Genomic DNA, 15,397 nt, shown 5'->3' on the forward strand with positions numbered 1-15,397 from the left:
TTGTTTTTGTAAGCTGTGAGAGTCAGACGGACAGAGGTGGCCCCCCTGAGGCAAATGTATACTCTGTGATTTTGGCCAATATACATAACATCTGATTGATCGACCGTCTTCCCCCTCCCTCAGGTCAGCCCTCCAGTCGCTCCACAAAGCGTGCGACGTGGCCCGCTGCCACAACCACTACCCGGGCAGCCTGTTCCTGACCTGGGTCAGCTACTACCAGAGCCGGGTGTCCTCCAACCAGTTCTGCATCAACGAGTGGAACGCCATGCAGGACGTCGAGTCGCACCGTGCCAATTCGCCGGTTCTCTTCACAGACCTGTGAGTAGAGACACCACCAATGCAAACACACACACACACACACACACACACACTGTTCACACTCATGATGGACTATCTGTTTGGCTTGTGAGGCGATCCAGGAGTCATTTTCACACGTCTTGATTCTGTATGCCATAGAGGAGCTCAGCACCCATAGTGCAACATTCCTGTGGAGTGAGTACACCGCTCTGAAAGGGTTCAAATCAATCCAATCCAACTTTATTTATAAAGCACCTTTAAAAAACAAAGTGCTGTACATCAATAAATATTTAAAATGCAGCATAAATACATTTAGACAAAACAGATAGGACATAAACCAAATGAGAATTAAACCATAATTAAAGCCACGGACTGAAAACATACATGATGTAAAAGCAATCTAAATGTTGCTTTTACATCATGTATGTTATATGTGGTCTGTGAAAGCACGGGGGAATAAGGAAATCAAAGTGTGTGTTGCCTGGATGCCCACAACCCACCACTGCATGTCATTCCATAAGTGATAATACACAATCTTACTTATAAAACAACACATTTATAAAAGGACTCAAGTTTAAAATGTTTTTTATTGTTCCTATTTATTGATAATAATTAGCATTTTGCTAACAGAATCGAAAGTAAAGATAACTTAAAGTAAGAGGAAGTGGGTTTAACCACTACTATGTTTGACCTAGACGCCGTTGCATAATCTCTTCCCATGAGCCGGCGGCGTTGCTAAACTTTTTGCAGCAGACGCTCCTTCTTCAAAGCCTTTCACTCTGGAGCCGCGGGGTCAAATTCAGTCTGCAATCTCAAATTCAGTCTGCAACCTCTCAGGATAACAAGAAGCAAAAACACACACAGCGGCAAAAACAAAAACACATGTAGACACGCTTTATCAAAACCCTCAACTGTGTGCATAATCACACACACACACGCTGTCACACACAGACATTTAATATCTGTGACTGAGTTAACGAGATATCCACAAGGGAGCTTGGAAAGTGACGGGAATGACACGGGCTGCTGGATTTATGTCTCTACTAATAATAGGGAAATTCCCCACTGCTAGTTAGCCACGCGCCTCGCTATCTATTTAGAGCGCCACACACTTTAGAGGTCCCCCGGTGTCAAAAATAGCTGAGTCTGATTTACATTTGGAAAAAACATCGAAACCAGACAGACAAATAGGTAGACAGACAGAGGGACAGACAGAAGCAGGTGGTAGCAGAGGGCAGGTTGGGGGTGTTGGGGGGGGGGATTACCGAATATATTTTGCTGCTGCATGCACCTGATGCCCCTGGGTTGAAAGGAGACAAAAGTCAAGTTCCTCTTCAGAACTCGACTTGACTAACTAGAAACTCCCGTGTTAAGCTCTGCCTGGAAAATACTTCTCACTCAAGGTGTGTTTGCACTTATCGTAACAAAGATGTGCCACCCACATTATATGAGCTCCAACACACACATGACGTACCTGTGTGTTGACTGCCAGAGCCATGTGACCTGCCGAGTGGTTGTTGTGGATGGAAATTTCAGGGAAGAGGTTTGATCTTGCTTTTGTTTGCGTTTTGATTCATGGTGATTACCATGACTTCCCGTAGGCTGCTCCTCGATCACTGATTCCATGAGGAGTTTCCCGCTCTTCAGTTACTCATTAGTGCTGTTTATTGTGTCGTCACATGTGTGCTTTTTATTCCGGGTCTTTCCCTGACCAGCGATTGCTCCGTTAAGCTGTCTCTGGGCATGTTGGGGCATGTTTTGAGGTTTATGTGTTATTGAATGTCGGTAACTAACCCATATTTGTTGGCATGAGGTTCTCTTGTTCCCCTGTGAAAAGGTCAGACAAGTTGAGGTAAACAAGATGACTGTTTCCAATTCTTAAACAGAGCTTTTTAGTCTACAGATCCACACCTTTGCCCCTCTGTGAAACCCACACTCTGTTACAGAAGGAGCTAAAGGAGAAAATAAGAAAGAGAATCTAGGAGACAAACTCTGGCTCTGCTCTCCAGAGAGGTAATTAGGCCACTTGTTTGTATCATCAGTGAGACGTCCAAAGGCTAAATGCGTCCCCCTGCAGAGCAGTTAGAAACAGAGCCAGGCACAACAACAGGCGTCCGTAACAAGGGGGCTTTGTTTTGGATCGCTGACGGGACACGCTCTCACATTTTCTCTCCCAGTTTCTGAGAAATCGGACAAAGTGGCAATTCTTTCGCGGGACAAAGTCGTGTCATTGAGAGTATAGTGAAAACGAATCAGGGGACAGAAGGAACGTGTCGTTACTGTGACTGTGAAGCTGGCTCTTTGTGTCCGAAAGGGTTTATTTCAAGTGTGTTTTAATCAAGGTGTTTGTGTGTGCAGGCCCACAGAGAGGGAGCGCACAGAGCGGCTGATCAAGACCCGCCTCCGAGAGATCATGATGCAGAAAGACCTGGAGAACGTCACCTGTAAGGAGGTAAGAGGCACATTGAAGAATCCAGTGATAGTTTTAATGAAGTGTAGCACATGTCTTGGTTTTAGAAATGTAGCTTTAGATAACGAAGTGCCACTTTTCCCCAGATCCGAACAGAGCTGGAGATGCAGATGGTGTGCAACCTGAGGGAGTTCAAGGAGTTCATAGACAACGAGATGATCCTCATCCTGGGACAGATGGACAGTCCCACGGAAATCTTTGAACACGTCTATCTGGTAAGAACCATTTAATCTCCTTTAGTCTAAGTAAAAGTTGTGTTTCAATGAGTAATGTAATGAAAGCATGCTCACAACATCCCTCATATTTTAGCAATCACTTTAAGGTTCTCACTCTTTCCAGATGTTGTTGTTTGTTTGTTGTTTATCGCTTTGATATTAACTGGGTTTGTGTCTGCAGGGCTCTGAGTGGAATGCCTCTAACCTGGAGGAGCTGCAGAACAGCGGGTAAGACGTCAATAAGGAACCTTTAATAAATAAAGAGTATGATTCATGTCTTAAAATGAGACAATCCCTGGCCATTGCTGCAAAGGTTGATACATAAGAGTTAATGTGTTTGGAGTCTATGAATTAGTTGTGCTAAATCAATTAATGTTTAACAGAAATATCACAATCCATTTGCAATGTTTTGTCAGTAGCCTTTCCCCCCAGTTGTGTTTCACCAGTTTATAAGATGTACTGTTCCTTTTTAAAACACACTGTCTATTGATTTAGAGTATTTAGCTCCGAAATAGTTTGCAACAATGTCTGCCCTGTGGGGTTTGTGTTGTTCCATGGACAGTAAAAAGGTCAGCTTGTCAACCGTCCTCTTCCTGCCTGTTTTGCAGCGTGCTCTACATCCTGAACGTGACCAGGGAAATCGACAACTTCTTCCCCGGGGTGTTTGAGTACCACAACATCAGAGTGTACGACGAAGAGGCCACCAATCTGCTGGAGTACTGGAACGAGACCTACAAGTTCATCGCCAAAGCAAAGTGCGCTTAAACTCACTCAGACGTGTTAAATCCTCATTGGTTTCTTTCTCTCCAACACAATTTCTCCCTCTCTCCTTCAGGAAAGCTGGGGCGAAGTGTCTGGTTCACTGTAAGATGGGTGTGAGCCGCTCCGCCTCCACAGTGATCGCCTACGCCATGAAGGAGTACGGCTGGGACCTGGACACCGCCTTCGAGTATGTGAAAGACAAACGGGCCGTCACCAAACCCAACCCTTCCTTCATGAAACAGCTGGAGGAGTATCAGGGAATCCTGCTGGCCAGGTGTGTTCACAATACACACATCTTTTTAGATAAGATGAGCCCCTGTAGGAGTCAGAGCATCAATAAGAGTACAAATCAGCAGTACGAATAAAAATAACAACAAAAAGCAGTAGCTGAATTTATTTATATTTAGAAAGAGTGAATAAGAGAGCGTTCTGGTGCTAACAACACATTATTTTTCTTTGTTTCCGCAGCAAACAGAGGCATAATAAGCTATGGCGCTCACACTCCGACAGTGACCTATCAGATCGCCCCGAGTCGATGTGTAAGCCATCGTCTCTGGGCCGCTCCGACTCTCACAACAACAACACCACGTCCTCCCCCTCCTTACATCACTTCCTGGGCGCGGCCGTGCTGCAGGCGCTCGGTGCTGAAAACTCTGCCAAATCCAAAACCACACACACCTCTGACTCACACACGGACTCCAACGGCGTGTGTGACTCGCCGGGTCAGGAGGACGAGGGATCGGATTGCAAAAACTCCCCATTTCTCCCCCTCCCCAGACCCCAGGCAGCATTCGTCTTCCCGGAGGAAAGACCGGACAATTCGGCGAGCGTGGCGGTCACCGTGCCCGCCGCTCTGCACCACCCCCCACCGTCACTCCACATCTTACCGCCCACACCTGAACCCCAGCGGGCTCAGCGGGCTCCTCCCACACATCTGTCCATATATGTGCCCCAATCACCCAAACCGGGGGAGCTGCCCCTCCATCTGACTCAGCGCAGCAGCTCCGAGGAAGTCTCTCCTCTCACTCTGGGATCCGCTGACTCTGACACAATAGACTCGTCAGATTTAACAAGCGACAAACACACCCCCCTCAGCCCCGCTATTGCCACCCCCCGCCTTCTCCAGCTTGCTGCCAGCGATGACAACAACAACCCCAGCGAGTCAGAGACCGGCGGCGCCTCGGACAGCTGCGGCGAGGCCGACGGCTCGGCCAATCACAGCACAGACAGCATCGACTTCTTCAGCGCCAGGGAAAAGTTTCTGGGCCTGGCTCATGATGGCAGGTCCCGCACACTTTCTGAGCAGGCTCAACTAAAGACACCCCTGTCACCGGAGGACAACGGAGAGACCGAGGAGAAGGAGGAAGAGGAGCAGGGATACGGGACGAGTCAGGTACGGTTTGATTCAGATTCATCGCTCTGTCAATGTGTTGTATTTGTCAATTATGAGCCTCATAACTTAAGACAAGAATGAGATGAGCTTCTTGCATCTGACTGTCTGTCAACAACAGTGGGTTTATCTAACAGCGTCTGTCTGCCCATTACAGTTTACCCTGCTAAAGCTGCCAAACAGCTCTGTGTGTATTCCTGCTGTGAACTGCACAAGAAATAATATATAAATGAATTTAAAAAATGTGAGTTTATTGCCGAGTAGGATTACACATTCAAGGAGTTTGCTTTGGTGCAATATGGTGCCTACATTACATAAACACAAGAGGAGTTAAGTTGTAAAAAAAAGGAGCAAATAAAGACATTTTATGATAACTTAAAAAAGAATGTTTACAAAAATAAGAAGGTGTGTGTGTGTGTGTGTGTGTGTGTGTGTGTGTGTGTGTGTGTGTGTGTGTGTGTGTGTGTGTGTGTGTGTGTGTGTGTGTGTGTGTGTGTGTGTGTGTGTGTGTGTGTGTGTGTGTGTGTGTGTGTGTGTGTGTGTGTGTGTGTGTGTGTGTGTGTGTAGCTGCTCTAAACTAAAACTAGAGTCTGACTGAAAGGACTGCAAGGTGGTGAATGACCTGAGGGAATAACACAGCCCCGTATCGGCATTAATCACAGTGACACCTGCTGGGTGCGGAGAGTCCTGAGGATTTAGAACAGAAAGCTGCTTCTGTATCGTTCAGAAAGCGGTACAATCATTTCTAATAAGTGTCACACTCAACACAGAAACACTGTGACTAATATTATCTGCATTTATTATCTCCACAGTCTGAAGACAGCCCTGACCGAGCTCACCATGACAACGGAGTGTCAGTCCGCCATATTGTCACGGAGATAGAAGCCATAAGCCACCCTTCTCCTTCCCTACCGACCCCTTCTTCTTCCTCCTCTTCTCATTCATCGCTCCCTCCCTCCTCCCACAGCCCTCAGCTCACCCAACCAGAGCATCCGATGGAGGCGGAGACTTCTTCTGAACTCACCCACGGCTCTCTGACTCCCCCCTCACACCCGCAGTCTCCCTCCATGCTGCCGTGCGATTGGCCGGCGGGCTCAGTGCGGCGGGCCACCAAGCAGCTGGAGCAGAAGCTGAGGCAGGAGATGGAGGTGGCGGCGTCTCAGCGATCTCCGCTTCACTCCCCCATCGCCGAACACCCCCCTGTCAGACTGTCACCGTGTCCCACAGAACACACTCCCCCCTGCTTCCCTCAGGACCTCACAGAACACACTCAGGGAGAAAATCCCAAAGACGGAGAAGAGTCGGACACTGAGCTCCACTCCTCAGACAAACTTTCATGCTCCCACCGCTCTAACGTCAGTCATGTCTCTGGTGCTACACCCATCATCGTGCTCACATCCTCCGCCCCCACAGAACAATCCTCTCTGGAGACCTCAGCCCAGCCCCAAAGACCTCACAGCCAGCAGCCTCAGCCCGGTCCAAACCAGATGACTGTGGACGGGGTGACGGTGCGGGAGTCGGACGCAGACGAGACCTTCGAGGTCAGCTCGAGTGGGAGGGGGGGATGTGGCCCCGACTGCGACGCTGAGAGCAGGCTGATTCGAGGCAGCCAGGAGCTGGAGAGGATCCAGCAGACACTCCGGGAGCTGCAGGCGTTCCTCCACGACGGCCTGGAGACCGCACACAGCCCGGATCAGGAAGCGGGGCCGCCTCAGGCGCAGAGAGACGTCATGGAGACGGAGCCGGGACCTTCTAAAGCGGGGAGGGGCCACCGAGAAAAACAAGAGGAGAAGAGTTTCCTGGAGCCGATGGTGTGGCATAGAGCCATGGAGCTGGAGGCTCGTATCCGCCAGGCGGGCCTCACACCCCCGTCCCTCATGAAGAGGTCGGCGTCTTTAGCCAAACTAGACTGTCTGGAGCTGTCGGCCAATGACCTCAGCGACCTCGACCTCAGGCCACACTCCAGGTCCATATCCTCCCACCCCCAGGACCCTTTCTCCATGTCTCACCACGACGACACCTGGAAGAAGCAGAAAGTGTTGAGCGGCGTTCAAAAGGCGGGTCTGTCCCGTGGCGGCAGGGATCCGGACGAGTCGTGCTCCTCGCCGTCCCTCTGCTTCCCCTCCAAAGAGGACACGGGGGAGAGGGAGGAGCCGGACGGTACGGTCGCTCCGACTCGCCAGCAGGGGAGGGGACACTCGTCGAGACGGCGCAAAGGCTCCGCTGAGAAGAAGCAGCGTGCCATCACTGTGCTCTACAATACCATGTGACCTCTGGATGTGCATGATGTGTGTGAATGTGTAGCGGATCAACTGGAGACCCCGTGTAAACCTCCCATGTATGTTTTAGGAACCGAATGACGAGCATATGTCTGCATGTAAACCACTGGATGTGTTGTAACTGGACTTCAGGTTTTAATGTACAGTAATGAAAATATGAATGTCCAAACTCCTTTTATGTCCGACTATTTTTTAAGAAGTGTTAGTGTTCAGTGTTTCTCCCTCGCTGCCTGTCCAGAGTTTCTAAAGCTACCAGAGGGGCTCCTTTTTTTTTCTCCAAACATGCACTTTACTGTTTTGATGGTTTTTATTTTTATTTGAAATCTCTTTCTTACCCCGGGGAGGATTCGTTTTTGCACTGATCTCAGTCCACTTTGTGTTTATTTTCAAAGCGGACGGACGTGTCTTTATTCAGATTTTTAATTGAACCAGGACAAAGCTGATATCTTGTTTTTTTATTGATTCATTTAGCAGGAAATAAATATGTTAAGTTTGTCTTGAGTTCCGTGACTTTTGTATTGATTTTTTTCTTTTGCTTCATCTCTCACACACACACTCATTTATATAGAGAAGACAGGTGACTATTGGCTCCAGATGCTGACGTTTTACCCACATTATCTTGGACATTACTGCCACCTGCTGGCCAAGCAGAGAAGCACTTTAAAAAACAGTAAGCTCTATTGGTCTCTAACACACCTCCCATGTTACCACTTTTAAAGGCTGAAAATCAAGCCCTTAACACAATAATTAATATAACAATGTTCTACCTGTCATGTCTTTAGTGGCACGGTTCTTTGAACGAGTCAATCCTGTCTCCGAGGGGGAAATGATCTCCACGGGCGCTCTGCACAGCTTATTTCTGGCTGACATTTTACCTACTGTTTCATGTGGGTAATTAAATACTGAGATGTAGGCCACCAGGGCCCCTGCTGACACACACACACACACACACACACACACACACACACACACACACACACACACACACACACACACACACACACACACACACACACACACACACACCACATTAAAGCACTTGATCTGACTTTTAAAAAATCAGGTGATTAAAAAACTCAATGTGAACATTTTGCCAGCAATTTTTCTCTGCTGGTGTAGGTGAAGAAAAAAGGAAAACCAAACACCCTTAATCACACACAATGCTTTAGTAGACAGAGCGGATGAATTTAAAAAGCTGAATTTGTTCTCAATCAGAATCAGAAACAGGTTTATTGCCAAGTAGGTTAACAAATGTGAGGAATTTGTCCTGGTGTTTTTGGTGCATACATACAAATTCAAACAATGATAAAAAAAATGTAAAAAAACACTGGTAAGAAATGTAACAAATTAGAACACTGACAAAACATGTACACCTCTTACATCCTTTGAATTAATGTGATGCATGAAGTCTATGATGTGGCTGAGGGTCAGTGTAAGTGGGGGTCTCGGGCCTTGTTAAGGAGGCCGGTAGCTGAGGGGAAGAAACTGTTCATGTGGCGAGAGGTTTTGGTCCTGATGGAGCGCAGCCTCCGGCCAGAGGGGAGCAGGGTAAACTGTGTATGTCCAGGGTGGGTGTGTGTCCAAAATGGATGTCAGAAGGGCAACAGGGGACCATATGGTGTTACAGTGAGGATATCCTCCATCCTCACTGGATACTGACACACACCTTAGTTTTTCTGTCTCTTTACAAATTCCCTTCACACACACTTGGGGCCCAGTGCTCCCACCATCCTGATTTTATTCATAATGTGGAGCTGAGTCAGGGCGGAGGAGAAGTTGCAGCTGAATACTGCTGATTCATTTAAAAATATAACTTCATTTTCTTATCCATTCCCTTCATCCCACCCCCCATAGCAGCCTGGGGCGGTGTTTCTTAGAGGGGTTTAGAGTCTGTAAGTCCTTTTCCTCTGTGTCGAGCCTGAAATAACTACAAGCAAAACCCTCCCTTTGCGATTGAGTGCTGGGAATCCATGTCACAGGGAGGATGATGGAGGTGGAAACTGCTAAAAACAGATCAGCTCTCTCCGGTGCCGCAGCTCTCCCTATCTCGTGAGAAATTAATTGCCTTTGTCGCCGTCCTTCACTCAAAGGGACCGTAAGACTAACTTACAGTGAAAAGCTGCAGCTAAGTCTCCGCGTGGGGGTCAGGGGATTTGAAGCTGTCATTTAAAAATAGATTAAAAAATAACCCACTCATGCGATGCTGTTCCAAAAGATGTTTCTTTATTTGAATCAGTATCTGAACTCACTTCCCAGAACACACCATGAAAACATTTCTGCATCTTTTTTTTTTCTGCAACATTTTTTAAAAAGTAAAAAAATTAACATTTTTTGTTTTGTTTTATCAACCAGGCAAGCTGAATGGGAATTGTTGAGAGGATGCAGAGGTGGTTGTCCTCAGTTTGTGCTGATATTGGAGTGTTACATTTCTTTCAAAAGATGATCCAAAAGGAAAAGGAATAAACAAGCCGTCCCTGTCCGTCCTCGTCCCTTGCAACAAAACACGTTCATCAGTGTTGGGCTAGCCTTGAACCCTGCAACATGAAGTTACTTACAATTATGAGAGCAATGTGGAACAATCTTTCCAAATCCAGGAACGGAAAGGTTCACGTTTGCTCGTGGTGCTATTTGACATTTGTTTTTTTGGCTTAAGCAGGTTGTGTTTATGGAACTACATTTCTATTCGGGGGCGATAAAACCTAAAATTGCTGCGAAAAGACTTGATTAAAACTTGATTATTTTTGGGCACATTCCCCCTCCTAAAGCTTGATTGCAGGTCTCCAGGCTAGACAAAATGAACCTCACATAGGTATAGACCATGCTGGAATATTGTACAAACATCGACCGTGACTACACAGAAATACAGAAAAGATCCGCTCATGTAAGGTGAGGGGATGCAAGATACAGAAAAAAAACGCTTTCTGTAACTATTCCACCGATCGATTGAAAACCGCTATCAGGTCCCTTTATTGTTTGCGTTACACACACAGGCCGGCCACAACTCGTTCACAGTCACATACATCATAGTTAGTACACAAAGTGTTCTCACATCTGTGCTCCTGCTGTCTAACGTCAGGCTAAAACTAGAGTTATAGCTTGTGCTCAAACTCTTCATCTACATCCAGTAACAGTCGTATATGTGATCCGCCAACAAGCTAAATACAGTACATCTGGATTTTGTGAAAAAAATAATAAAAGGAAACGTACCAGTCCATTTTTTAAGGAAGTCAAATGGTTTGTCAACACTCAACCCGACCAATAAGGTCTTAGTGCTCCCACACTATAGTGCGTGTTAGTGCCGGAGCAGAGAGCCGGCTTTACATTTTCAGTATTGAAGGTGATCTGTTGACCCCTGTGCGGAGAGCTGGTTTGGAAACACACACACACACACACACACACACACACACACACACACACACACACACACACACACACACACACACACACACACACACACACACACACACACACACACACACACACACACACACACACACACACACACACACACACACACACACACAGGTATCCAAGAAGGCATTCCACTGCACTTGTTGTATTGGATGCGTTGTTGGTTTGTAAACTGGCACTGGTCACAAAAAAGTACCGTGTGGCACCAGAAAGAGGAAACTGAAGTCCCTCTCTGGCTGTCTGAGGCCCGACAGCTGCCTCACCGCGAGGCATCATGGGAAAGGTCTGGTCTAAGGCAATGGGAGAATAAAAAAAAGGAGGCTCTTTCATGATCTAAAAACCACAGAGAAGATTTGGGTGTTTACGTCCCGTTACATTTGCCACATTTATGGGAACGTCCAAACCAGTGTTGATGGTAAATGTGGGCAATTGAAGCAGTTAGTGCGTGCTATATTGAGAGAGAAATCGGAGTTTACGGCTGATAAATCTGTATTTGTTCTACATCCACTGGCATAATTTGAAGTGGGAGTGGAGTAGTTAAATTCAAGGAAGAAATACAGGAAGGCTATTTCAGCTTGTAGTTCTCTGGGTAGACATGGGGTGGTTTTAAATGCCAATCGAAAATAAAACATCTTGTTGTCTTTGCCAGAATTGCAAACAAGTTACGTTACTGACAGCAAACATGGCATCCCAAAATGATCAAATGGATGAAGATACATTTACAGTATTGATTTGGATGTTCAGCCGTCGCTATTTGAGCCAGAATAAACGACTGAGAACAACTGAGAGGCTGCATGAGCAGTGCAAGAAAATATGGTTGGCAATGACCCTGCACAATCAGGAGCAATGCATCCTGGTACATTTAGGGACTGCCAGCACGGCTCCACATGCAGAAGTCAACTTTCTCTGTCAATATGGCATACACTGAGGAATTTATTGCTTCAATCGCCATAAAAGGTGGATTATTTTCCTTTTAAAGTAGCCTGCACTGCCCTTCTCTCCCATGAGTCCTTGGTCCAGACCCCTTCCACTCAGACCCCTGCTGGGGCCCTCTCAGCTCTCATTTCTCCATGAGTGACAGCTCGATGATGTGCTGAAGCTCCGCCTCTTCCTGCCGCCGCCGGTTCTCCGCCTCTTCCTGCTCCCGAGCTGAGATCTCCATGGCGATGCGCAGCTGCTCGTCATAGCTGCAGGTGGACGGCTGCTTCTTGGAGGGGGTGGAGCAGAGGTTGGAGGGCGGGCGGGGCTTGTGCTGGGGGGTCCTGGTGTGAGGGAAAAACACGGGTTAAAGTGGTAACTGGTATTGAGTGCAAAATAGTTTGAATTGAAAAAGTTATTTTAAAAAAACCTTTAATTACAGGTTGAAGAAGCGGCTCGGACTGATAGAATCTCACTTCCTGGATTACACAAGTGTCATACATCATACGTCATTGACATACAAAACTTTTTTACTTATGACATACTATAGTAAGACTTGTTGATGGCATACTGTGCCGTGACCTTTTTACAGAATTATATTGTACTTTTTTATAAAACTTTTTGTGACTTTCTATGCTGTTTTTTATGGCACCCTATACATTCATTGTTCATGACATACACAAACTATGATTTGGCATACTATACTGTGACTTCTTTAAAACATACTATAACATGACCTATTTACTGACATATGTATACCATACTATACCATTATTTTTTCAGGACCAATGAAACTATAGATTTTTTTAAAGACGTTTATATGATATCTATACTTTTACCTTGTTATGACTTTTTGCAGACAGACTGACAAACAGACAAATGACAGATATCTAAAAAATGCCTCTGTGGTATTTCCCGCTACAGTAGGTGTCTCCAAAACTACATTTCGCCCTGAAACAGACTCACAAAGTGAAAACAATACCAGCGCTGCGCCTGGTTAAGATAACACGGTAAAGTCAACAGACATACTGCCGACTGTGAAAGCAGGAAACTGTCCCATCCTTTTTCTACAACCCCCTCCTCTCCACACACACACACACACACACAGACACACACACACACACACACACACACACACACACACACACACACACACACACACACACACACACACACACACACACACACACACACACACACACACACTAGTGCCCAGCAGACAGGAGATGAGAGGAGAATAGCAGGATGGATAATAGAATAGAGTACGGGAGGACAGCACAGGAATACAGGACGTGAGTCAGGGATGAAGGGAAAATATACAATGGAAGAAAGCAAAACACTGAAAAATAACAATAAGACAGAAGTGAGAGGAAGTCAATATTAGTGAAGGATTAACAGCAAAAAGTGTAGAGGATTAAAAGATATATACTTCATCATATGACACAATATCATGTCAAGGAAGTATATCATGTGAAAATATCAACAAAAAAGAATCATGATATAGTATGTCGAATACGAGAAACGGAGACTGACCTCTCCAGACGACTCGGGTCGCAGGACAGCGTGTGTGTTCCTGGCTTGCTATTGGTCAGCGCCTCCCAGATGGTCACCTAGACACAAAGAGGAGGCCGCACAGGAAGTCAGAGAGCGAGCACAGGAAGTGGATAGTGGACAGATAAAGAGAATGGGTTTATCTCAAACAAAAGCATCCTCCCTTCTGTTGCTGAAGAAGCTCTCAGACACAGCACAGAGACTGCCAGCTGATTATGAATTATGAACCAACTGAATGTAAACAAGTTTTAATCCATTCTTCCCCTGGCTCTTAAGAACCACTAATACAGCTTTTAATATTGATACGCACCTGTTAAACCCCTACTGTTAATATACAATATAGTATATTGTATTTTAACAATGTAGGACTTTGATTGTTGTTGTACTTTTCAGTACTAAGAGTATTGAACAATACAACAACAATCAATTAAAGGTGCTTTTGCATGATTTCAAAACAAATTGCACATCCTGTTCTAATATTACACACTATTTAATCTTACTTCCAGGTTGAATTCACTATGAAATCAGAGAAACTAGAAGTTTTCCAAGGTCATATTACAGTAAACAATAATATTATATGAATATTCATTGATTCTTGCAAATAGGACACATACTGTATATTGGTGCATTCAAGTGATGCTAGGAACTCTGACACCCAAGACGTTTCCACGTTCACTTTTACTTCAAGAAAATGCTCTATATTCTCAAAATTCCTCTTTTACTATGCATTGTTCCATGCATATTGCAAGCTCCCTAAAAATCCAACCGTAAATAAACATACATTGTAGATAAAGGCTACCTCTCGTTTATTTATGCTGCACCTACAACATCTGAGTTGAAAAAGCACACTGTCCATGATCTGGGCAACACAACTATTACAGAAACAGATCTCACAGGCTTACATTTGTTTTTTACTGTAGTATAAATAAAGGAAACTGTGATCAAACATTGGACAATTATAATGTATGGTGTGTTTAAGGGGATAGTATGTTATTGACGTGCAATGTTAGCAGCATTTAACACCTTTCCCTGCTTCCATATTAGATCTGTAATTAAAATGCTTTTCATCACAGTTTGAAACACTGGAAGGGGAATTTTGTACAAACTACAGCACGAATCCTCAGCTGCAACTTTGCTTCTGCCTCCTCTACATTCAATCCCTGTATGCAGGCGGAGAAAACACTGAGGATGTTCTGTGACCCGTCTCACCGAGACTATTTATACTTATCTGTCTTCCTCTGGAATAAGGCCAAGGACTACCAGCAGCAGGATCTCTGGGATACAAACACCTATCCTGAGGCAGAGTTTAATACAGCAGGCATGTATTCTTCATATTGACTTTAGTTAAGTATTGAATGTTTTCAAAAAAGGTGGCCGCCTTTTTTCCAATGCAGCGTTTGTATTCATCTGACTTGACTTATTGGTGAATTTACTGCTCTAACTTTTACTGGGTATTTCACAGTGGGAAATGTCATTGTTTCTACAGGTGCAAGAACCTAAATGTTCAAAACAATCGCAGATAAGTTAAAGAACGAATGCTAAGAAAAGCTATTGTCCAATAATGACATAGCAGCCATAGCAAGGCATTGGCAGGTCCGTTGGTCAAACATTATTAAGATTTCCATTGGCAGTACATCTGCATCTATTATCATTTTAAATTGTATTATGTGCCACTGAGAACATGTTTGTGGTTTTTGTCTTTTTACAGTTTAGAGATACTGCTACTTTATACCAGCAGCGGGCGGTGCATTTCACACCTACGCCTTCAGAAGTATCCTACCTGAATGAATCCATCTCTTAATACCATCATTAGGACGTCACGGCTATAGAACCTATTAATATTTCACAGAAACGCAGTATAACAGGGCGTTGCTTCGCAGAAAGGTATATAATGTAGCGAGAATGAATGCCATTACTAAAGCAAGCAACACAATTCAACAAGTCTCGTTCACACAGCTGCGCCACATACATCCTCTCTAGCAGGAGCACCAATATTTACTTCATGAAATGACAAGAAAATATCAAAAAATGTGAATAAAAGTCATTATACTGTAGACTTCACTCACCAAACTAGTGGAGGAGTAGTATAACGTTTATATTAATA

At 45.2% G+C, this 15,397-nt stretch overlaps 2 protein-coding genes across 4 annotated transcripts in view; one reads left to right on the forward strand and one right to left on the reverse strand.

The window, feature by feature from the left end:
- ssh2a (slingshot protein phosphatase 2a) overlaps positions 1-7,908 on the forward strand; it is a 32,038-nt gene extending 24,130 nt beyond the window's left edge. For all 3 annotated transcript variants that reach the window (XM_063907230.1, XM_063907231.1, XM_063907229.1), the window contains 8 exons: positions 124-318; positions 2,656-2,749; positions 2,854-2,982; positions 3,164-3,210; positions 3,591-3,737; positions 3,818-4,018; positions 4,213-5,137; positions 5,947-7,908. In XM_063907230.1, the coding sequence (XP_063763300.1) occupies positions 124-318; positions 2,656-2,749; positions 2,854-2,982; positions 3,164-3,210; positions 3,591-3,737; positions 3,818-4,018; positions 4,213-5,137; positions 5,947-7,404 (3,196 nt within the window). In that variant the 3' untranslated portion in view covers positions 7,405-7,908. The remainder of the gene's footprint in view (positions 1-123; positions 319-2,655; positions 2,750-2,853; positions 2,983-3,163; positions 3,211-3,590; positions 3,738-3,817; positions 4,019-4,212; positions 5,138-5,946) is intronic.
- Positions 7,909-9,619: 1,711 nt separating this feature from the next.
- The window catches only part of ankrd13b (ankyrin repeat domain 13B), a 36,927-nt gene continuing 31,149 nt past the window's right edge, over positions 9,620-15,397 (reverse strand). The window contains exons 14-15 of the mRNA XM_063907962.1: positions 13,276-13,352; positions 9,620-12,086 (exon numbers count right to left, since the gene is read on the reverse strand). Coding sequence (XP_063764032.1) covers positions 11,885-12,086; positions 13,276-13,352 — 279 coding nt within the window. The 3' untranslated portion in view covers positions 9,620-11,884. The remainder of the gene's footprint in view (positions 12,087-13,275; positions 13,353-15,397) is intronic.

Source organism: Eleginops maclovinus, chromosome 18, assembly GCF_036324505.1.
Source record: "Eleginops maclovinus isolate JMC-PN-2008 ecotype Puerto Natales chromosome 18, JC_Emac_rtc_rv5, whole genome shotgun sequence".
In the NCBI taxonomy this organism is placed as follows: Eukaryota; Metazoa; Chordata; class Actinopteri; order Perciformes; family Eleginopidae; genus Eleginops; species Eleginops maclovinus.